Source organism: Coffea eugenioides, chromosome 10 (genome assembly GCF_003713205.1).
Source record: "Coffea eugenioides isolate CCC68of chromosome 10, Ceug_1.0, whole genome shotgun sequence".
NCBI lineage: Eukaryota > Viridiplantae > Streptophyta > Magnoliopsida > Gentianales > Rubiaceae > Coffea > Coffea eugenioides.
Genome location: NC_040044.1, coordinates 9,496,109 through 9,519,647, shown reverse-complemented (window position 1 = coordinate 9,519,647; position 23,539 = coordinate 9,496,109). Strand labels below are relative to the sequence as shown.

The window sequence follows — 23,539 nt, the reverse complement described above, 5'->3', positions numbered from 1 at the left end:
GAGGGAGGAGAAGAGTTTCTCTGATTTCAAAAATTTTATAAATGACAACCAGCTGGTGGACATTGGTTTTGAGGGGAACCCCTGGACCTGGAGCAACAATTGGGAGGAGATAGGGGAGGTCAGAGAGCGCCTGGATAGAGGCTTATGTAGCTTAGACTGGTCCTTAGTTTTTGAAAAAGTAAAATGCACACATGTGGATACCTTCGCGTCAGATCATAGTATGCTGATGATAGATACAAAGCCAGAGGAGAGGCAGAGGAAAAAAAAAAGGTTTTTCTTTGACAGGAGATGGCTGAAGAAAGAAGGTGTCCAGGATGTGATCAGAAATGCATGGGACCAAGTTTTTGAGGGATCAAGAATGTTCCGGATCAAGTGCAAAATCAGAAACTGCAGGATTGAGTTATTAAAGTGGAAGAACAACTCCAACTGTAATGCCAAAAAGAAAATTGATCAGCTCAAATCTCAGCTGGAGAAGCTTCAGTATAATACTCATATGGAAAGTAGAAGAGAAATAGTGGACCTGAAAAATCAATTGAAGGTGGCGTACAAGGAGGAGGAACTGTTCTGGCACCAGAAAGCAAGAATTAACTGGATAAAGGAGGGGGATAAAAACACTAAATTCTTTCATGCTCATGTGAAGGGAAGGAGGAGGAGGAATAGAATGCTGAATTTACAGAGAGAGGATGGTTCCTGGACTGAGAATGAACAGGAGTTGGGTAAGGAAGTTGCAGATTTCTACAGACAGCTGTTCACTAGCAAGGGGAATGGTAGTACTGAGGAGATTCTTAGAGGCATTCCACCCACCATTACTGCGAGCATGAATGATCAACTGACTAGAGGTGTGGATGAAGAAGAAATCAGATCCGCTCTTTTTTCTATGTCTCCTGATACTGCACCTGGTATGGATGGTATGTCACCCATTTTTTTCCAGAAATTCTGGTGTATTGTCAAATATGATGTTATCTAGGCTGTGCAAAGTTTTTTTCATTCCAATTCCTTGCCTAGAGCTCTGAATCATACTTTAATCTCCCTTATACCCAAAGTTAAAGATCCTGTAAACCTGAAGCATTATAGGCCTATTAGCTTGTGTAACGTTTTATATAAAGTGATTTCCAAAATATTAGCTAATAGGCTAAAAGGGGTGCTAAATTTTTGCATCAGTAAAACCCAATCTGCTTTCATTCCCGGTAGGCAAATCTTAGACAATGTCATCATAGCCCATGAATACTTGCATTTTCTGAAAAACAAAAGATATGGGAAGGAGGGATACATGGCTGTTAAGCTAGACATGTCTAAAGCTTACGATAGAGTGGAGTGGAAATTTTTGAGGGACATAATGCAAAAAATGGGCTTTAGCAGTAGATGGATTAGATGGATCATGAAATGTGTTGAATCTGTCTGTTACTCATTCAATATAAATGGTGAGGTGAAAGAGTTTGTTGTACCAGAAAGAGGCATAAGACAGGGTGACCCCCTTTCTCCATACCTCTTCCTACTGTGCTCAGAAGGATTCTCAAACCTGCTGGACAGTGCTGAAGAGAACAAGCAGTTTACTGGGCTCAAAATCAGTAGGAATGGACCTAGACTAACACATCTCTTTTTTGCAGATGACTCATTAATATTTTGTAAGGCAGACACCAAGCATGCAGAGGAGCTAAGGAGGATCCTGGAGGCCTATGAAAGGAGCTCGGGACAGGTGATCAACCTTGAGAAGTCTTCTGTCTTCTTCAGCAAAAACATGGAACATAGCAAAAAAATAGAAGTATGCTGCAGATTGGGAAATATCCAAATGGTCAACCAAGGCAAGTACCTGGGTCTTCCAATGGTGATAACAAGAACGAAGGACCAAATCTTTGGTTTCATCAGAGACAATATGAACAAGCATTTGGGAAGCTGGAAGCAGAAGTTATTAAGCCAAGCAGGGAAGGAGGTCTTATTAAAAGCTGTGACTCAAGCAATGCCTACATATGCTATGTCATGCTTCAAATTGCCTCTGAAACTATGCAAGGAACTGAGTGCAATGATGGCAAGGTACTGGTGGGGAGACAATGATGGAAAGGATAAGATGCATTTATGCTCATGGAAGAGAATAACTCAAGCAAAGAACCAGGGAGGACTTGGTTTCAAAGATTTGGTCAACTTCAACAGAGCTTTGCTAGGCAAACAGATATGGAGAATGCTTGTTAATCCAAATCTGCTTGCCTCCAAGGTCCTGAAAGCCAAATACTATCCTACTGGTTCCATTTTCAAGAGCAAGTGCCCTCAGAATGCTTCCTGGATCTGGCAGAGCCTAAGGGGAGCTACGCAGCAGGTGGAGGATGGCACCTGGAAGAAAATTGGAAATGGCCTTAGCACTGATATTTGGGAGGATAAGTGGATAGTAGGAAACAAAGAGGGAAGACCCTCAACAACTAAACCTCCAGAATGCAAAGTGCAGAAAGTTCAGGACTTAATCACTCATAGGAGATGGAATAGAGTGGTAGTGCTCCGAACGTTCAATGGAAGGGATGCAGAAAAGATCTTAAGCATTCCCATCAGTTTAGCAGGAAAGGAAGATAGCAATTTCTGGATACATTCTCCAACGGGGCAATACACAGTGAACACGGGCTACAAGGTTCTAATGAAAGAAAAGGAAATCCGGGAAAGGAATGGTTATGATGGAGCAGGTACAAGCCGACACAGTTCATCAAAGCAGATGTGGACTTGCCTTTGGAAATTAAACATCAAGCACAAACTGAAGACCTTCATGTGGAAATGCATAAACAATGCTCTCCCAGTCAATGAAGTAATCTTTAGTAGAACGCAAAAAGGAGATCCCATCTGTAAAGTCTGTGGGGAGGGGGTGGAAACTGTGGACCATGCACTCTTGAACTGCAGACAGGCCAAGCAAGTATGGCAGATAGCTCCAGTGCAATGGGAGGGGGCTAGGGAGAAACAAGGCTGTTTCAAGGACTGGTGGAATGAAATTGCAGGAGCCAGATCTAGACAGGCTGGTGATGAACATCTGGGTCTAACGGTGAATATCTTATGGCAAATATGGAAAAGTAGGAATGAGTGGGAATTCAACAACAACCAAAGGCATGCCTTGAAAACAATTCAGACAGCTCAAGAGGAGTGGATAGAGTTTTGTGAAGTGTACAAAGACAAAGAGCAATTGAGCACAGTAGAAACAGCTGCAAACCAGTTTCAAGGAGTAGAAGTAGAGGATGCAGAGGTGGTCCAAGTGAAGATTGCAGCTCTAAGGAACCCGAACAGTAATGAGGTGGGAATAGGGGTGACTGCTATGTCAAAAGGAAATGTGGTGGTGGCGGCTTGGGCAATGCATGAAAGAAGCTACAACTGTCCACAATTGGACGAAGCTGAGGCTATCAAGCTAGCTATGAGTAAGTTAGTAGTCAAAGGCTGGAGGAAAGTCATCATACAGAGCTGCAACAAGCAACTCATTCAGCAAATCTGTTCCGGAAGAGCTTCCAATATCAAACTGAATACTCTAGTTGATGATATTCTAAGCCTGAAAGCTCTGTTTCGTATGTGCTCGTTTTGTGCAATTTCTAAAGTTGATAATCATATTAGCATTAAAGTTGGAGACTATGCATTAGGCATTATTCATGATGAGGAATGGTTCAATCCTCTGTGCTGTTGAGCACTTTTGTAAAGAAATGAGGGGCCTTTGCCCCAAATGTAAAGTTTAACTGATGATCAATATAGTTCTAATATCGTTTCGAAAAAAAAAAAAAAATGAAGAAGTCATTTTTGAAAATAAATTGGATTAGGATCTACTCCCTTCGTAAAAAGTGTTATGCTTTTCATTTTCAAAAGTTCTAAAATATTTGTTATGTTGTAAAAGTTAAAACCATCTTTAGTTTCTGTTCTCAATATTATTTCTACTTTTATTCATATGTATATTATATTCAAATTGAAATTTGAATTTTGAAGAAAAATATAAACATCATAGTCAAAACACTTTTGTTAAAAAGTTAGGATTTTCAAAAAAGTGACAAAAAAATATGGGACAGCGGGAGTAGTAAAACAGAATTATACATAATTGGGAGGAAGCTAATGTTAATTTCAAGAATATGAAGGGGTGATGTACACAATTATTCCACAACTTAAGGAAAGGTTAGTGTCTAGGTACGTAACTCTGGGGTTTTAACTTCAGAAACCACGCCTTTGATGTCACACCTGCACTTGTAAAGATAGATGCTTGAGCTGTCTGAGATTTTTAACCAAACTGAGGACCACGCCTTTGAGTGGAAATAGTAGAAGATGATGATGTTGTTTCTTGGGTTATAAGGCTGGTTTAATTAGTTAGGTCAAGAGAAGCTTGATCCTATCTTGGTAAGGCACGTTTTATTCTGGTTGTTGAGCAATTTGATTATACTTTATCAAAAAGACAAAAAAAAAAAAGGCATATATTTATATGCATATTTATAACCTTTAATTAGCTGAGCCATTACATCCAATTTGGTATAAATTGGTATTACCTCAGCATTTTTCTTTAATTTTACTCTTGAAGCTAATTTTTCTTCCCAACTTCAAAACTCAGAAGATTTAACGTATATGCTACAATCTATTCCAAAATACTTTTGGGTCACAGATTTCTTGTTTTATAAAAGGTACAACAATTTATTTGTGACCAAATACCTATTTCTCAACAATCTACTTACAGAGAGAAATCTGTAAGTAGAAAGAAAAAAAAATACTTACAGAGAGAAATGAATGGAATCTCAATTCTTAACCAGAAAGCTAAGAAGGATGTATATCATCATATCCAAGAAAGCTGTGGAAGAAGGGTAGAATTCATGGAGGCCTAGTAAGGACAAGGATCATGGGAGGAGGACTTGATAGAAAACCCGAAAAACAAAAAAAAAAATCCCTCAAGGCAAACAACAAGTTAGATCCCAAAATGAATTAGATCATCGCAATTGTGGGAAAAATAGGTGGACGCCCATGATGGGTTGTCCAACTCGGTTTCTACCTGAAAGTAGAAACAAAACAAAAAGAAAGGAAAAGGAGTAAACAGGTAACCTTTTCCACCGCGTCACCGAAAAAGAAAAGGAATAGAGACCGACAAATGTCTCTATAAGAATCGATAGAAAAAGCTAGAAGAAAAGTGAGCTTTCGAGTCCTTCTTTCAGTTTTTTCATCCTCTAGAAAATAGAAGAACTAAAAAAATATAGCCTAGGATTTGGATTGTGAAAAGTGTGTGATTTCCACTATGATTCACACCCGACCAAGAGCATGTGATTCAGCTGGAATATTGAATTTGAAAAATTCGCTGCAACCAAAGCTTCGGTGCAAGGTAACCTGATTTTGCTCGTCTTTGATTTCCTACAGCAATAAATACTGATGCAGCTTTGGATCAATGTAGAAGAAAATCTGGACTTGGAATGGTGGCTGGAATCAAACCTTGGGATGCTTGTAGCTACTTGGGTCAGCTATTCCTTTTAGAGCAAAGGAGCCTTGCTCGAAGCATTTGCACAGAGCAGTTTACTTTTTGCACTAGAACAATACTAATACTCAGGCAGCCATCCAAGCTTCCTGCCTCAGATTGTGCAAGTGTTGTTGCTGACAAAATCAACCAAGATGGACACCGGTGGACATTGTGGTTAGAGATATCAAAACATTATTGTGATCGATCCTTTTGACATTATACCTTTTCTTTTGTTTTTTTTTTGTTCTAACAATAGAATTCCTATAATCTAATGTAACCTATTCTAAAAAGGTTTGATTGTGACCATTGGGCCTTTGGCCCAGTGACATTATACCTTTTCTTTTGTTAAGAGGGAAGAAAATGTGTTGTTAGTCATGATTTGACAAGATTTGAAATTAAGCTTTGTAGTTATGTGAGGTGGAAATCTAGCTAGTTTCCCCTTACTTTAGTGGTTTGAAAGAAAGGCATAGAGTAGTATTATTGTTGCAGTTGCCAACTAATCTAATCGCACTTAAACTTTGTCAATATATGAATGGTGACGTTTGGTATTAACTTCCTTAGATTTAGATCAACACAAGACCACATATCAAATTTTTTTTTTTTTTTTTTTTTTTTTTTAGGTGTGTCCCGCAGGGAGTGGACCCCGCAGACTATTCACCACCCTCAACAACTTGCTGGCAGCAAGGTTCGAACCAGGGACCTGAAGCCCCATCTTCAGCACCCTCAACCACCAGACCAAGCCCCTGAGGGCAAATCACATATCAAATTGTTGTACGTGTTTATCAAATCACACTAACTAACCTCCTCTTGTGTTCTATCTTGATTTTGGCCATAATTACAGAATTTCGTTAGTTTTCTTTTTCAAAATTGTACCATCCCATTTGTCAATGTCGATCCTCACTCAAGGTCAGACATGCAATTGAATCATATGTCATGCAAATTCAATTAGGCTAATTTGTGATTGGCTTGACGGTAAAAAAAAAAACTACAAGAAGGTTGAGGGAAATTTTTGTTGACTTATGATTGTAATTACCATAGTTATTAAACTCGGTCCGGGGAGGAGACCGGCGAAGGAAGTGGGTCAACGAGTCACTGGTTCAATCGGTGGGTGAGTGGTTGAATCAGTGGATCACTAAATATATTTAAATATTATATCTTATAAATTTTGATATAGGATATATGATATAAATTGTAATAAATAATATCATAACAAATATTCATTTAATTTAATTTGCTATAGAATATTTAATTCACATAAGAATCAGCAAAACATAAATTTAATTAGTAATCTACCAAACTTCAAGTGTATATGTTTACTGTAATTATCTAGGTTATTTACAAATTTTAAGTGCAAAAAAATATTAAAAAACAATAGTTGTCTTTAAAATAAATTATGTAATATGTTATTTTTGAAATCTATTTTATAATTTATAGAATATAGGGGTCATAAGTTTTATTAAAAGATTCCAAATAAATTTGTTTTGGAGAATTACAAAAAAAAAAAGAAGATAAAATTAGCAAAACATTCATATAGCATAAGAATGACCATTATTTAACAAGTTACAAAGTGGCCTGGTGATGAGTGACGCACAAACAAGACCCTTGGTCTTGGGTTTGAATCCGAGCATAGGCTTGGAAAAGCTTTTTTTCCTCAAAACTTGTTTGCCCACAAAACCGGCCGGGTTTTCGGTTTAATCCGACTGAATCATCAGTCCGTTGAAAAGTCAACGATTCACTTGCAAAAACGATCTAATCAGAGAATCAGTCTGATTTAATGATCGGTTCATCGGGTTGATCGGTCGAACCACAGGGCCGGACCAGATTTAATTTTTTACCAAGCAAGTTAAGACTTTTGTGGTAATAAACTAACCCGAATCCCGTGAGAACCCCAAAAGCCGGTAACTTTTGAGGTCTCACAGGGAACTAATATACTACCCCAATCCCCCTAACAACCCCGATGTGGGACTGAACCCCCAAACAGGGCAGCTGCTACTAGGCCTAAACTTAGAACCCACTACCCCGAGCAAGGTTTGGTCTTTTTTACCAAGCAAGTTAAGACTTTTGTGGTAATAAACTAACCCGAATCCCGTGAGAACCCCAAAAGCCGGACCAGATTTAATAACTATGGTAATTACACATGCCCCATCATCCTAGTCATTGCCTCAAGCTCGTCCTAATGACAGATGTAGCTGTACCGCATTACATGTCAATTCGAGACCATGACACTGTACGAATTCGACACATATTGCCATATGTGACATGCCCTGATGAAGACTATTGTTACCTACCGGGAAAATTGTTGGGGCAATTTTTATTCAAACTTACAAGAGGTAACCTCATTTGTTCGAGATTCATAGGACTCAAACATGATTTTAAAATTGATTTTATCAAATGTGATTTGGATCTTACTTTTTTTTTTTAGTCAAATCATGGGTGCCAACCTTTAGGCAACCGCCTCTACCATGTTTCTGAATTCTACAACGTTGCTTAGCAATGGGTTCTATTTGATTCGCTATAAATAATCAATGCTCTCATTTGGTAAAAGATCTTTTCACACTCTATGTACTCTCACTGCTATTTTACTTTGTGGTTATGTTTTTAAACTCAAATCGGACATTGACTTAGCTAAAATCAGAGATTCGAGATCAATGAATTCTATCGATTGAGTCGGAATCTAATCGGATGATATCATCATGTTACAAATATGTTTTAATTATTCACAAAATAAAACATATATAAATTACCATTGACTCAACTTATTTGATGAGTTTATAATTAATGCAAATAATTGATTTTCAAAAAATTCCAGAAATTAGGGCTAGAAACATATTTTTTTAAATATCTATGGTCCAATTTATAATTTCTTGAATTAGTTGGTCAAAATAGAATATCAAAAGTTTTTAGGGCACTCAAAACCGTTAAATAATGAAACTTAAATCTTGCGATTTTCTTATTTCCTTGCAACTCCAAGCTATCAGCAAGTTTCCTTTAACAAAATCACGCACACTCTCTCATTCATAAACGCATAGAAAGTCATGAAATCTTCTCTCGCCTGTTTAATGTCTTTCTCTCCTCTTTTCTCTCTATCTCTTCTTTTTCTTCTTATTGATCTTAAGGATTTAGCTGTCATGGTGGCTTTGTGAGACAAGGACATGGAGACAAACTCACGCCAAGGCTGGTGTTTTGTTATATAGTAACGGATGCAATTAAGTCAAAAGGCCAAAAAAAAAAAAAAATCAGCACAAAAATGGAGGAAATGCTTCTTGCTATTAGCAAAGCAAAATCAGTGAAGGTTCGTTTGGAACCGTCAAAGGGGGAAAAAAAAAAATAAAAGAAGCAAAATGGGAAAAAAATCGATTTTTACCGATTCTTGATTGATCCCGATCAAAAAAATCTATTTTTATCAATTCTCGATTGAACCTAATGTTTGATGGACAAAAATCGGATTTGACCAGGTTTTGACTTAGTGGGTTTTAACTATTACTCGGACTAAATACATGATCGATTTGCGATTCAACAGATTCGATTAACAACACAGATTCATATCAATAATGGTCAGAAATTATTTGCTTACATCATAAATACAATTTTCAAGGTATTTTTTTTATTTTTTTTAATTATTTTTTATTTGACATACATCACATCACTAAAAGTGCTTTAGTAATTATTCCAAATAATAATATTTCAAATAATCTCCTACCCAAACACACTCAGAGTTTAAATTTAAGAAACATCTAATTAGTATAGTTTAGTGTCTTCTCTTCGGCAAGATATATATATATTATTGCAATTTTTCAAGCCCAAAAAACTTCGAGTTCTACAGGCCATATTTTGAAAATTTTCGTTGTAATTGAAGCCAGGTCTAGACCGGTCGTGATTTCTAAATTTTATCTTTTTTCTTTAGAATTATAGACAATATAGGGGTAGTTGGGGAGAGGTGAACTAACATTTGTTGCAGATCGTATAAGACACGATCCCATCTTTGGCTGGTTAGGTAGAAACAGGTAGAGTGTCAAATAGAACTAACGAGTAAATAACAACTTCTAAAAAATTACTACCAAATTTCGCAAATCACCATGATTGCCTTTTGAACAATAATAATGTCATTCAAGACAGCCAGATTTAAAACCAAAAAAAAAAAAAAAACTTGATAATTGAAATTCTTAAAGGAACTAAAAATCCCTCAAGAAAACCAAAAACTCATCCAGCATAAAAATATCAATTTCAACTTCTAGTAGCTTAATGCTGCCCAAAAGAATAAAATAGAAAGAATTCGTATCTGTTTATTAATTATTAGGCAAATTAAAACGAATGTATACAAATGGGTGAAGCACAAATGCTTTGGCTATTCCATGAAATCCACCCCTGATTTGTCATTTCCTCAATCCACAGTGGAATTCGTGAATTCTCAAACAACCCAAAATAGCCCCCAATTAACCCAAATAATAAAAAAAAAAAAAGAAATTTAAAAGAGTGAGAGATGGAATGAAGATCTATGGACAGAAAGGTCTACCCAAACGAGCTCTGTGGCTAGGAATGGTGAAATGCCTTATCCTTCCTTCTTGTTCTCTCAAGTATCCTTCACACAAGAAAGTCTTTGAGAACTTATCCTCCACATCTCTATCAACATCATGAACAAAAACATCAGTTTCACCACTTTCTCTATTCCTAGCCATCAATCCTGCAGTGTAAATAGCAGTCATTCTTCCAGGTGCCTCATCATGCCACCCTGTGGGAGCATCCACCATGATCAAATCCCATTCTATATCATAAACTTCACTTGGGAATCCCTTCAGAGCAAGGCCACATTTAGAAAATCTCGGATCACCCACCACTTTGCAGTCTTCTCTCATCCCAACTTCCATCATCTCATCAGCTTGAGTTACCTTAGTATCATAGGTTACATGATAAGATTCAAGATTTGGTAGTTGTCTTTGGACCTGCTCGATCCAGGACTTGTCTTCTTCCAGGAATACGGTGCGGCCGCCGTGGTTGAGGGCCGTCCACATTAGGCTGTCGTGGCCTAATCCGAAGACCAAGAAGTTGCAGGGTGATTTTTTCTCCAGTACTCGTAGGGAAACAGAGATTTCTTTGAAGGTTTGTTGGGGTGTGATGTTTAAGGTTGCATAATGGACAATTGCATTTGCTAGAGATGGTGAGATTTTGGTGCAAGTTGGAACTAGAGTTTCTGCAGGGGGACAATCATTGGAAGTAGTAGCAGTACTCGACTGGCTTTGTTCTTGAGAATTTTCTGATGATGGTGATGATGATGATGCAATGATGTTTGATGGATAAATTGCTGAAATCAGAGATGAATTTTGAAGCTGAGATGATGAAAAACTCGATCTGAGCACCAAGAAAAGAAGGAGAAGAACGAATAAGCATATCAAAATGAGCTTAAGGCCGGTAGGGTATTGAGTCTTGGGTCTCATGGAGATCCTATTTTCTTCTTCGCTTTTTCTTTTTTTTTTTGACCTTTTCTTTTTCCCTGGAAACTAAAGAGAAAAGAAGAGATAAAAGCCGATATAAATTTCTGGCTTGAGCTGAAAAAATTGATGTATGGATTTAGGAAATGGAATTGTAGAAGCAAGCTCTACTTGATCGGAAATCAACTGAACCCCACAATGGACAGATATAATGGGAGTAGTAGTACTGTGTTTCGCCAGCTTTTGTGACTGATGTTCCTGCAGAAGTTGTTGTCTACCACTTGAGATGAAAGCTTATTTATTGAGCCAGCTAGTAATATAGGACACCAAAAATTAGCTCTCCCTTATTAAATTCAACAATAGTGATCTGTCTCCGTGAAACTTTAAAATGAAGCTAGTACAGGGGTGGTAGGAGATTCAAGCTGATGGGGACAGGGGAACCAATCTTAATCTTAATTAATTTTGATCATACAAGACTTTTTTTTTTTTTTTTTTTTTTTTTTTTTTAGACAGGAGTATGCTCCTTCGACCTATTTTTGATAGTTTTGATTTTTTTTAAACACAATTTAAAAAAGTAAATTTAATCTATTATTTTTTAAAATATTTTTACAGTAATTTTAAGTGTATGTCTAATCACTATATTTTTACATTAATTACAACAACAATTCTATGAAAAGTTGAATCATTGAAGACATGAATCCAAGTAATTAATGAATCTACTCATTGATGATAAAATACAATAAATAAAAATATTTTAGAGAAATTACAAATTAACAATATTCTTAGGTTATAATTTGGAATAGATGAAAAATAAAAATAAAACTATCAAATAATGAAAGGAGTATAATAGTAAGGGTTAATCACATTTTATCCCCTTAAAGAATATCTCATTTCTCAGTTTATCCCCTAACCTTTAATTTTGCTCACTTAACCCCCGTCAGGACAAAATTGCCCTTGCATTAGTTTGACTTTTCATTTACCTTGTTTTCCTTTCTTTTATTTCTTTTTCTCTTTCTTCTTTATTTAATTCTTCTTCTTTCCCCAAAAAATCTTCACCGTAATGATTGAAATTAAAAAGGAGGAATTGCAGAGATCTATCTTCTCCTTAAATGATTAAAAAAATATTCAAATCACTTTCCTAAAACACAATTTTTTTTAGCCTTTCAATTCTTTTAATTTTGAGTTTTCCTCTTTCCTTTCTAGTTTCTCATTTTATTCTCAAGAAAATATCATAAGATGAAATTGTTTTCCTTTCTTTTATTTCTCTTTCTCTTTCTTCTCTCTTTCATCCTTCCCAATAGAAATTCCATTTCAACGAAAATTTTTGTTTTGAGTTTGTAATTGCATATTTTTGGGTGAAGGTTTAAAAGGCATCAAAAACTAATTTTGAGTTTTTGTATGATGCCACGTGTCACAAATTTCAATTGATGATTATTAATCAGGTCACAATTTCATCTTAAGATATTTTTTTGGGAATAAAATGAGAAACTAGAAAGGAAAGAGGAAAACACAAAATTAAAAGAATTGAAAGGCTAAAAAATTGTATTTTAGGAAAGTGATTTGAATATTTTTTTTAATCATTTAAGGAGAAAATAGATCTCTGCAATTCCTCTTTTTTAATTTCAATCATTAAGGTGAAGATTTTTATGGGAAAGAGGAATAATTAAATAAAGAAGAAAGAGAAAAATAAATAAAAGAAAGGAAAACAAGGTAAATGAAAAGTCAAAATAATGCAAGGGCAATTTTGTCCTAAAGGGGGTTAAGTGAGCAAAATTAAAGGTTAGGGGGTAAACTGAAAAATGGGGTATTCTTTAAGAGGATAAAATGTGATTAACCCTAATAGTAATACTACAACTAGGCACTAGCCATTATTTAATAAATTTATTTTTGTTGAAGGTCAATGACTAAGTAACAGAAGAATATTCGGCCTCGGTGTGGTGGTGCAGTTGACAGACGAAGATTGTTTAACTTCCCATGCTTCAATGATTTTAAGTAGTTTGGAATGTGATGGTAGTACTGGAAGTTGCTACGACCTGTTGATAGTAGGTGATACCAATAATAATAATGTTATGTTTGAATCGTTCAACGTTCATAAAAAAATTTTTCTCATTAAATTAAAAAAAGAAAAAGGAAAAAGGGTTTCGAAATTGGTTTTAACTTTTAGTTGATGGCATTGCTTCAAGATTAGGAAAAGATTGAAATTATTACCACTTGGTTTCTCCCACTAGAGTGGACGAATGCTACATCAACAGCGAATAGCAAAGACATAGGAGAAGATTTTTCGATCAATTTATGTATGCAGAACGACTGCTTTTCCCACCACGCTAGCAGTATTCATAAATCAACCAGAATATTCACACCGTGATGGAGATTTATGTCACAAATTTCATTATATTGATTACCATTTCAACAATCAAGTAGTTAGTCTTGAGATTTAAAGTTCTACTTAGGTATAGGTCAACGGATCAAATTTTTTGTCCTACATTTTAAAAATTCAGGTATTTCTGGATTTTTCGTCAACAAGTATATAGGCATCCATCTAAATCGGTAATTGTTGAGTAACCTCTTTAGCTTGTCCTACATTTTAAAAATATAGATTTTTTCAGAGATTTCGTCAACAGATTCATAGGCATCCGTCTGAATTGATGATGATTCAGTGTTTTCCGAATTCTCATTTAACCTCTTTAGGTCATCTATCTCTATCGTGCCGGGAAAAAAAAAAAGAAAATTACCATTTCAACAGCTGTTATCTCCATTATACATCTTTCAACGCAAGTTGCTCTCATCTTCTATGTACACTGTTGAGGGCAATCTTGTTATCATGCCATCAATTCCCAAAAAGCAAAAGAGTCCGACACTAAATAGAACTTGTCGGTCGACCTGCTAACTTGAAACTAAAGAGAAAGTTGGTAGTCTAGCAAAGCTTCTTTTTTCCTAAATAAAATTATATTTTACCGTAACACTTTATTGAAAAGTGTGAGACGTTTAAAAAAAAAAGGATTAGAGATCATATTTAAAGGGGATAATTTCAGAAACCTCCCTCAAGGCTTCGGATAATTTCACCTAGCACCCTTAAAAATTTTAATATTACACATACCTCCCTTGACCCTACAAAATAACCATAATAGTCTTAACATATTAATATTTTTTTCATGCAATTAAACAATTCACTTCTAATCTTGTTCATATGAATGCATTACACAATTAAACATTTAATGAAAACGAAAATAAAATTCACTCATGATATAATCGACCATGTCCTAGACATAATAATAACATATTAAAAATTAATTTTACTTTTCTTGGAGGATCTGAATATGAATAGAAGAAAATGTAAATTGGGTTTAAAAAAGATAAGGCTGATATTGATACTTCAATAGTTGAGGGATAGGATGTTATATTGATGTGGTTATTAAAATTTTTTGAGTTTAACAATACAAATTTTTTAAATTTCGATTGAGGTTTTAGAATTTAGGAATTGACAGTGGTAATGGTCATTATGATAATAGTACTAATTTGAAATGTGGATATAAGAAAAGGGTTAAAGTAGTAGAGATAAGAGCTGAAAATGAGTTTGAAATTTTGTGCATGCCCTATAGTTTTTAAATAATTTTGTAAGAAGGTAAAATGAACTTCACAATTTCATGAGGGAATTTTGGGTTATTCATTCAAAATTTTGACAATTAAATAGTTTTTGTTACGGAAACGGTAAACTCGGGGGAAGTATATATAATTTTTCAAATTTCAAGAGAACTAGGTGAAATTGTTAAAAACCTCAAGGGAGGTTTCTGAAATTATCCCTATTTAAGATTATGAAAAACTCAGCATCCAAACAGAATTTTGAAGATTTTTTACGGGAATCAATTTGAAAAAAAAAAAGCTGGGATATTAAAAGGGTTAACAAGACCAATAGTCCCCTCATATATGACTGATGTGAAATTTTGGTCCCTCAAAATCAAAATGATAAATTTTAATTCCTAACAATTTAAAAATGTTCCCTTTTGGTCCCTTGTTATCTTTCAGGCCAAATTTTTGTTGGAATATATAACGAGCCGGTCACGTGATTAGTTTTTTAAGGACAAATTTGACAATTCAATTAATATTGCCCATTTCTTTCCTAATCCACCATTTCTCTCCATTATTCACCAAATCCCAAACTAGTTAAAATGACATAGTTTTGATAAAACTCCATTTTCTCTATTCTTTCTTTCTTTTTCCTTTTTCTATCATCTTCTTCCTTCCATTTTCTTACAAAGCTCACATGAGCTGCCATAGTGCATTTCAGCAGCGGCACCACCACAGACTACCGTCTTCTGTTCACAAATTGTCTCAAATATTTACTCCCCACTTGGTTTTTTGCATCAATTCCAATTCTAACATTATTTTTTGCAAAAATTGTACAAAAAGTGGTTAAAATGGCCAAAAATAGCTGTGATTTCTTTTCATTTCTTTTGTCAAAACAACACAAAAACTCATTGAATGTTTTTGCAAAATGACCCAGTGAAATACACAGCATCAATAACTCCAAAATCAGCCATGTAAGTCTCAAGAATCAACAAAGTTAAAACAAATCTTTTTTTTTTTGTTTACAAGTAATGCATAGCCATTAGGTTCAATAATTTGGAGATGATTATACTGGGGCTTCTTGAGTGAGGCTTCGGATGTGATTGTAGACTAGTAACTTCAGTAGCTATATCAACCACGGGCCTGTTTGGAACCTGAGTTTTTTGGGAGTTTGTCTAAAACTTTACTGTAGTGCACTGTATAAGTTTTTGAAAAATTTTTGTAGAAGTTTTTGTAAGGTGAAAAACTTTTTTATAGAAGTTTTTGTAAGGTGAAATTTTTTTTTTCCTTTTCTTTTTTTTCTTTCTTTTTCTCCTTTTCTTTCTTTTTCTTTTTCTTTCTTTCCTTTTTCTTTTCTTTCATCTTTTCTTCTTCTTCTTATTCCTTCCCCCTCCCCCTTCCCCGTTACCTCTGCCTCCCACCTCCAGCACCTCCGCCAGCACAACCTCTCTTCTTTTTTTTTCTTTTCTCCTCTACCCCGCCACCCCTCCCACTCCCTCCCCTGCTACCCCCTATGCCCACCATCCCTTTCTTCCCCTCTCCCCCCGCCACCCCCTCTGCCCCTTCCCTCTCTCCCCCGCCACCCTCCCCTGTTCCCCTTCCCACTTCTCACATTCCCTCTGTCCCTTTCTTTTTTTCACATTTTCCCTCTCCCTCTCCTCCCGTCTCGCCGGCAGATGAAGCAGAGAAATGAAAATTTTTTTTTGTTTGGGCAATTTTCCTTCTCCCCTCTCCTCCCCTTCCCCCGCCACCCTCACCCTCCCCCTCCCCCATGCGATTTGGTCTAGCGACCAGATCGGCCAGAGGGGAAGGGGAAGGGTGTTAGAGGGGGAGTGGGGGAGACGCAGAGAGAAAAAAAAAGACTGAGGGAAGGATGGCAGGGAAGGAAGAGGGGGAGAGGGAAAAAGGGCAACAAAAAAAAAAGAAAACTGGCACCGGAAGAGGTGATCGGTGCAGGAACCGGCAGCGGAGGTGGTGGCCGGCGATGAAGGTGGTGGTGGGTTAGGGTGGGGGAGGAAGAAGAACAAGAGAAGGGGAAGGGAATTTTTTTTTTTTTTTTTTGTGTTTTGGATATTTTAAGTGTGTAGGTAAAAAATTTTGAGAAGTTTTTTGGAGTTCCTGTAGCAAAACTTGTTAAAAAACTAGTAGGTAAAAAACTTGTCCAAAAACCTGGCTGCCAAATAGGCCCCACATATGCTATCATGGGTTTGCTACAACTCTTCGAAATCTTTTAACATTCAAGTGCTTTGGGAATAGGCTATAGGATTTTGTGTGGTGGTGAGAAAAAATCATTTCTTCAAAGTATTATTGAAAACGGGTGATGGTAGGGAAACTACCTTCATCTTGGCTTTTCCAGGTCCCTAGCAAGAAAGAGAGAGGTTGGCGTTGGACTACTAGATGTACTGTTGGTGACACTGTCTCGCCTCTGCTGTCCATATTTACGTCGAGTCCTATTGAGCTTTGTTATTTAGTTACAACAAATCTTTTTACAGAACATATTTCCATGATTTTTGAAAAATAGAGGAAGAAAGAAATATACTTATTTACAAGACCCATAAAATTGGGGGAAGAATAGGAGAAAAGAGGGAAAAGGGAAGAAGTGGAGGCTGAGAAGTGAGAAAGAGGTCAAATGGCAGTGGTGGTGATGGTGGAAATGGGAGTGATATGAGAAGATGATGGTAGAATAGGTAAATAAGTGATGTGGATTTAGATTTGTGAAATTAGGGTTTAAGTGAAAAATAATTTGAAAAAATGGTAGATTAAATGAAAAATTAGTTCCATATTAAATGAGTTACCAAATTTGCCCTTAAAAAACTAATCATGTGATGGGTTCATGACAGATTCCGATAAAATTTTGGCCGAAAAGGTGATGAGGGATCAAAAGTGATCGTTTTTCAATTGTTAGGAACTAAAATCAATGATTTTGATTCTGAGAGACTAAAATTTCACATTAGTCATATGTGAGGGGCTATTGATGCAATTTTTCCTATTAAGGAACGTAACATATTGTGCATCACATGTTTTAGCTGCCCCGATTCAACAAACTAAAAACACGGTACCATCATCTGATGCATTTGTTCTATTGTATCACAGTTCACATCCGATCGAGACACAAGCTTGATAAAGCATTTGTCAGCCGGATGGATACGTGGAGTCTGCACAATATAAGGGGCCGGGCTGCATGAATAGCTAGGAGTTATAATAGTCGTTTTCAAAAACACAGTTAAAAGAATATCATTTTTTTTCTCTCTTGGTGTACTGAGAGATTTCTACTTATAATTGTCAGGGTAAATTCTTTAATATCCCCTTTTGGTATTGCATTTTACCACGTAGTCGCCCTATAGTTTACAAATGACCACATAATCCCCTCATAGTTTCATGAAAAGTGAAAAATAGATGGAAGTTATACTTAGCAACGGACTTTGTCTTCCACTCACTTGTAAGCAAGTCTAAACCTCGAGAAATAGTGGGTGTCTTTGGATTACAAGATTTTCAAAAAAAAAAATTTAAAATTTTGTTTTACTTGTATCATACACACAATTTTCAACCGCCTTTTCATCTCATATATATCACATCACAAAAAGTATTATAGTAATTATTTCAAATAAATATTTCAAATAACCTCCTATCCAAACAAACCCACTACTTGTTTGGAAGCAAATACATTTTTTTCCCAAACTACCCCGTTCCAAAAAAGCTCTTACTTCTCCTTTTTTTTTTTTTTTTGTTTTCTTTCTGGTTTCTACACATCTTCTCGCTCCTGCAGCGCCATTAACGGCATTAGTTGAGGCAAGTTCCATTCACTTTCTAGTTTTCATAAAACCACAGAGGGGTTTTGTGGTCATCTGTAAAATATAGGGGATTATGTGGCAATATGCAATACTATAGGGGTAATTTGTAATTTACCCTAAATGTCAAAGCACTTGCGCAGCTCCTGCTCTTTGTGTTGTATATTTTCTCTCTCAGTTGGAAGACAAATTACATAAGATAAATGGTAATAAGTACACCTATGATGGTATGCAGCAAAGGCTAGCACAACATGATGCATATATTTCATTCACGTATTTTGGACTTGAGAAATTGTAGTAATATTTCTTATTTTCCAAGGTGAAACATAATCGGGATCAATATTCCATTTGAAAAATACAATTTCAATAGCCAAATCTATCATCCTAATTGATTGTTATCTTTTTATATAAGCACCGAAAGGGAGAGTGATTATGCCAGGAGAACAGTTATTGACTTTACTAGTACTAGCATATGTTCTTTTAAATATGTTTGGCTGCCTTTCTGTTAAAAGAATAACTTCAGTAAAATTTTCTCTCTAAAATGCAGCACTAAAAACGTCCTCTAATTCGAGTGCATGCAGTAAAAGGTACCATTGATTATGTAATTATAGACAAATAGACTTGAGCATCTTTTTCAAGCATCAAAAAGTCGTGTGTTGTTGGCAATTAAAGTTTGTAATTAAAGCACAGTTCAGCTTCATTGGAGTAAGTTAGAATTACATGTATTGGCTGCATTATTATTCATTTGATGGAGAAAAGTTTTTCTACATCATGTAATTTATGATTACATTAGCATTTTTCTGCATTATGTGATTTACGTTATTAGACACAATAAACTACAATGTGCATGCAATTTGTTTTGGTGTTGTTATACACAAATTCCAAGAATTGTGCTTATATTTTAGATCAATTTGTTCGACCATTAACTATTTGGACATGTATTTACAAGACATCGTGAAGCAAATTTACAACATCATTCATTGTATCAGGATTGGGAGCGTATGTATCTGCACCGACAAAACCACAAAGAACTTACCCTTTTAAAATTGTGATTTGATCCCCTAGAACAAATTTTCTTTCCATTTTCTCAAAAATAAAATTTGTGGAAACAAACTAATTAAATGGTAGTGAAGATTGTCTTCTGAACTGAGTGGATAGAAACCAATTCAGCCCCTGCTACCATTAATGTTGATTTTTCCTTGTTTGTAATGGCATTTGCAAGGATGGAGGTTAGTATGCATTGGAGTTCCAGATAAAGACCTTCTGCAGCAAATTCAATGTAGTAAAATAGTGGATATATGGCTAGCTACCTGATAAATGACATCCATGAATAGAGTATTATGTTTTAGAAATGCTTCTTTTGCTTAGAAAAGCTAATACGAATGATCGTAGTTGTTTATTTAGTGCTCAAGCTCTGAGCAATTATCATGATGTAGAGTGGGTTAATCCCAATCTACTGTGCTAAACGCAGATTGTAAAGTATCAAGCAGCTGCTCGCCTGTATATATTTTTGTCCAATCAATACAATCCTATTGTTTCGTCAAAAAAAAAAAGAAAGTAATGCCATTTGCGCCATTCGCCCATCTCACAATACAATACCAGAAGGGCAAATTACATTTTATCCCCCTGTGGTTTAGCGTTTTTTACATAACTCCCCTATGATTTCAAAAATTATACATAACCCCCTCATGATTTGGATTAAAGTGTCAAAGTGACGGAAATTGTCATTCGTAACGAAACTTCTAAAAATGTTGAAATTACCCTTAAAAATACATGACACACTAACCCCCTTATGATTTCATATTTTATCATATAAACCCCTTATGGTTTAATACTTTACCATATAACCACCTTATGGTTTTCAAAATATACACATAACCCCCCTTGGTTAATAAATAATTTTCAACCTTACATAAGCGTATTTTTGACATTTTAGGTGATTCCGTTACAAATAATCATTTCCGTTACTTTGACACTTTAATTCAAACCATGAGGGGGTTATATATAACTTTTGAAATTATAAGAGAGTTATATAAAAAAAATACTAAATTACGCGGGGGGTAAAGTGGAATTTGCCTATACCAGAAATTTCGGTACAATAAACAGACAACATTATTGCTTCGATGTAGATATGAGTGTTGGCCTTGGTGGGTTGTGAGTAGGGTGATGAAATGACAACCTACTGGGGCTCGTGGTGTTTGATTGTGTTCATGCAAGCCCCACATTTCTTGAATTAATAAATTATTGATTGTCCTCATTTTTTTTTATTTTGGATAATTTGGAAATCTCTCTTGAGGTTTATGACAATTTCATTGAACTCCTCTAAAGTTTATAAAATTACACCTACCTCCCTTAATAGTAACCAAACCTTAAAATAACGTTGACTTGGTCAAAATTTTAAATGAATACCATAAAATGCCCTCGTGTAATGAGTTTTAATACAATTATAAGATTATCTAGCACAATTATAAGGAAAATATGCCAAATTTTCATGTCTATATCTACTATTTAATAAACAACTACAATAATGATTTTATCACTATGATAGGATACTTTTGATCGTAGTTTACCATAAAGTTAGATTTATAAGATAGAAAAGAAAATGTTGAAATAATTATTTTAGAATTTGTGAATTTTTCAAGTAGTGAGATTACCATAATTTGGTAGTGGTTTTGGGTTTTTTTTTTAATTTGTTGTTGATTTTGATATCAAAAGAAATAGAAAACAAAGATTAGCACAAACATTTTATCACATATAATTTCATCACATATAAAGTTAACTCATAAAAAAAAATCATTAGCTTGATATTTGTTTACAGTAGAAGCTAGAGGCAGTACTGCTAGTTTTGTATTTTTGTTGGCAAAAAATAAAAAAGAGGAATAGGAAGGAAAAATAAAGAAAAATAATTTTAAAATTGATTCTTAGTATAAGCATACGAAACAAGGGAATCTCATTAAAATGTTTAAGGGTAGTATTATAATTTTAAATAACAAGGGAGGTATGTGTAATTTTAAAACTTTGTGAAAAACCTCGATGGAGATTTCTAAAATTATTTCACATTGGCTTTGTATTAAGTTCAGTATCAAGATAGTAATTAATAAAGGCTCAATTTTGGCATCTCCTACTAGTCATACCCCCCAAAAAACAAATTGCAGGATGAAGGCTAAAATCATATGGAATATGGGTCATATGCTTACTTGATATCGTAAAATGAACTCTTAGAATTACTGAAAAGTGGTATAGCTAACTATAAATATTGCTCTACTCAGTGTTTCATACTTGGGCATCTAGGAATAGCAAAGATTAGGGTGAAATTGGACTTTAGTTTATGACTTATAGTACACTTAATTATATGTTAAGCCCTGTTTCACGATTCATAAAGCATGAATATATGACTTAACTTTTTTGATTATCTTTTGATAATATGCCATTTTTTGAGACCGTTATTACCTTTGTCAAAAACAAAAAGAAATAAATATTTGCAAATATATTCTCCCCTTTTTTTTAAGTGGAAATTGGAATAACATTTCACTGGCATGCATAAATATTATTTCAAGGTTATTAATAGCCTTATTTGGGTAGAAGTAAATTAGTTTCAACCAAATTTCGTGCAGCATAATTGGCAGCTTTTCAAGGTGCTTCTTATTTTATATTTAAAGTTTGCTGGTGCTTTTTGATACGACAACACAATCACTTTGATCGATGGTTTAGGTTGAGATTAATTAGTCCAAATTATATAATTAAAAAAAACCAGCGATAACATGTTGTATAAGGCAATATATGTTTAATAAAAGAAAGGCAACATATTTAATAAAAGAAGATGCTGCTTGATACATAGAAATTACAACTCCACCTTTTATGATATAGTAAAGTGCTATTTAAGGGAAAGAAATAAAAAGGAAAGGGTAAAAGACAAAATTTCCCTACAAAATTCTCAATTCTCTCGCCCTCTTTTTGCCAAATGTAAATCGTGTACGTAAATCTTGCTTTTTAAAATAGATAAATTCTACCATTTCCTTTTTCTGATTTGGTTTTAGACCATCCAAGATAAATTATTCAAAATATTTCAAAACATGTCTATAATATTGTAGTAAAAATTAACACCACAGTGCTTAACACTGAAAAGGAACTTTTTTTAAAAAAAAAAACTTATAAAAATAGCAGAAACTGATTTTGAAATTCATAGGAGGCAAAATTGACTTTCACCAAAATCAAACAAAATTACAAAAGATCATAATTATAAAAAAAAATGCAAAATAATAGTCTTGGTCTGGTCGTGGTAAATTGATGCAACTGCAATCGTCATGGGCAAAATGGCCTCTCAACTCCTCCCCTATGGCTTGGAATGGTAAAATGCCTGATTCTTCCCACTTCTTCTTTCCAATATCCATCGCATAAAAAATCCATGGAAAATTTATTCTCTACCCATCGATCAATATCGTGTACAAAAATATCAGTATCACCAAATCTCTTATTTCTTGCCAATAGTCCGGCTGTATAAATAGCAGTCATCCGTCCAGGCAATTCAGCCTTGTAACCTGTTGGTGCATCAATCATTATCACATCCCACTCAGTGTTATAAACTTCATCTGGAAAAGTTTTGATTGCTAGGTGGCACTTTGACGATCTTGGATCAGTCACTACTTTGCAATTTTCTTCTTTCCCGAGATGTAAAAGTTGAACAGCTTCAGTTACTTTAGTATTATAGGTTACATGGAAAGCTTCAATCGAAGGTATTTGCTTCTTCACGTCCTGCATCCATGCATCACTTTCCTCCAAGAAAATTGTTTTACCACCATAGTTGAGCATTGACCACATGAGACTATCGTAGCCAAGGCCAAAAATCAAGAAGTTGGTTGGAGATTTTTGTTCAAGAACTCTTAATGTTATTTGAAGTTCTTGATAGGTTTGTTGAGGGGTGATGTTTGTGGATGCATAGTGGACGAGTGCTTCAGCTAGTGATGGTGGAATTTTGTGGCATGGGGCTGTAAAATCAATATATTTTGACTGAAGATTTTGTATGTTTGACGAAAAATTTGATCCTAGTTTTAGAACAAGAAGGAAGAGGAAAAAGGAGAAGAGAATGATTAGGGGTTTAAGGTTGATGGAGTTTTGAGCTTTGGATCTCATCTTTATCAGATTGTGAGTAGTGCTTTGAGTTTGACATGAGAGGTTTGATGTGGTCTTTAATAGGTTTGGAATTGGCAAAAATGTGAATCACATGTTCAAATTTCTAATAACTTGTAAGATATAATCGGATTTACTTCTACATAAGAAAAATCCATTAGTTATTGTTTCATCCAAAATATCTTTGCATCTTTGCAAAT

The 23,539-nt window shown here is 35.0% G+C and overlaps 3 protein-coding genes across 3 annotated transcripts; 1 reads left to right on the top strand and 2 right to left on the bottom strand.

Moving 5' to 3' along the window:
* The first annotated feature begins 220 nt into the window (after positions 1-220).
* On the top strand, positions 221-3,643 carry LOC113750373. The gene is made up of 2 exons (XM_027294358.1): positions 221-908; positions 1,125-3,643. Exons 1-2 carry the CDS (start codon positions 221-223, stop codon positions 3,641-3,643), a joined length of 3,207 nt encoding a protein of 1,068 aa, XP_027150159.1.
* A 6,046-nt stretch (positions 3,644-9,689) lies between these two features.
* Positions 9,690-11,146, bottom strand: LOC113749125 (glucuronoxylan 4-O-methyltransferase 3-like). Its single transcript, XM_027292791.1, has one exon. The coding sequence runs from the start codon at positions 10,864-10,866 to the stop codon at positions 9,928-9,930; it is 939 nt and encodes a 312-aa protein (XP_027148592.1). The 5' UTR covers positions 10,867-11,146; the 3' UTR covers positions 9,690-9,927.
* An 11,368-nt stretch (positions 11,147-22,514) lies between these two features.
* LOC113750372 (glucuronoxylan 4-O-methyltransferase 3-like) lies at positions 22,515-23,342 on the bottom strand. The gene has a single exon (XM_027294357.1). It carries the CDS (start codon positions 23,340-23,342, stop codon positions 22,515-22,517), a length of 828 nt encoding a protein of 275 aa, XP_027150158.1.
* Between the last annotated feature and the right edge of the window lie 197 nt (positions 23,343-23,539).

Bases quoted from the DNA above. Each gene is read 5' to 3' on its own strand.
- LOC113750373 (XM_027294358.1), top strand. From the start codon at position 221: ATGCTGATGATAGATACAAAGCCAGAGGAGAGGCAGAGGAAAAAAAAA. The intron at 909-1,124 runs GTATGTCACCCA...CCAAAATATTAG, and splicing joins TACTGCACCTGGTATGGATG to CTAATAGGCTAAAAGGGGTG.
- LOC113749125 (XM_027292791.1), bottom strand. From the start codon at position 10,866: ATGAGACCCAAGACTCAATACCCTACCGGCCTTAAGCTCATTTTGATA.
- LOC113750372 (XM_027294357.1), bottom strand. From the start codon at position 23,342: ATGAGATCCAAAGCTCAAAACTCCATCAACCTTAAACCCCTAATCATT.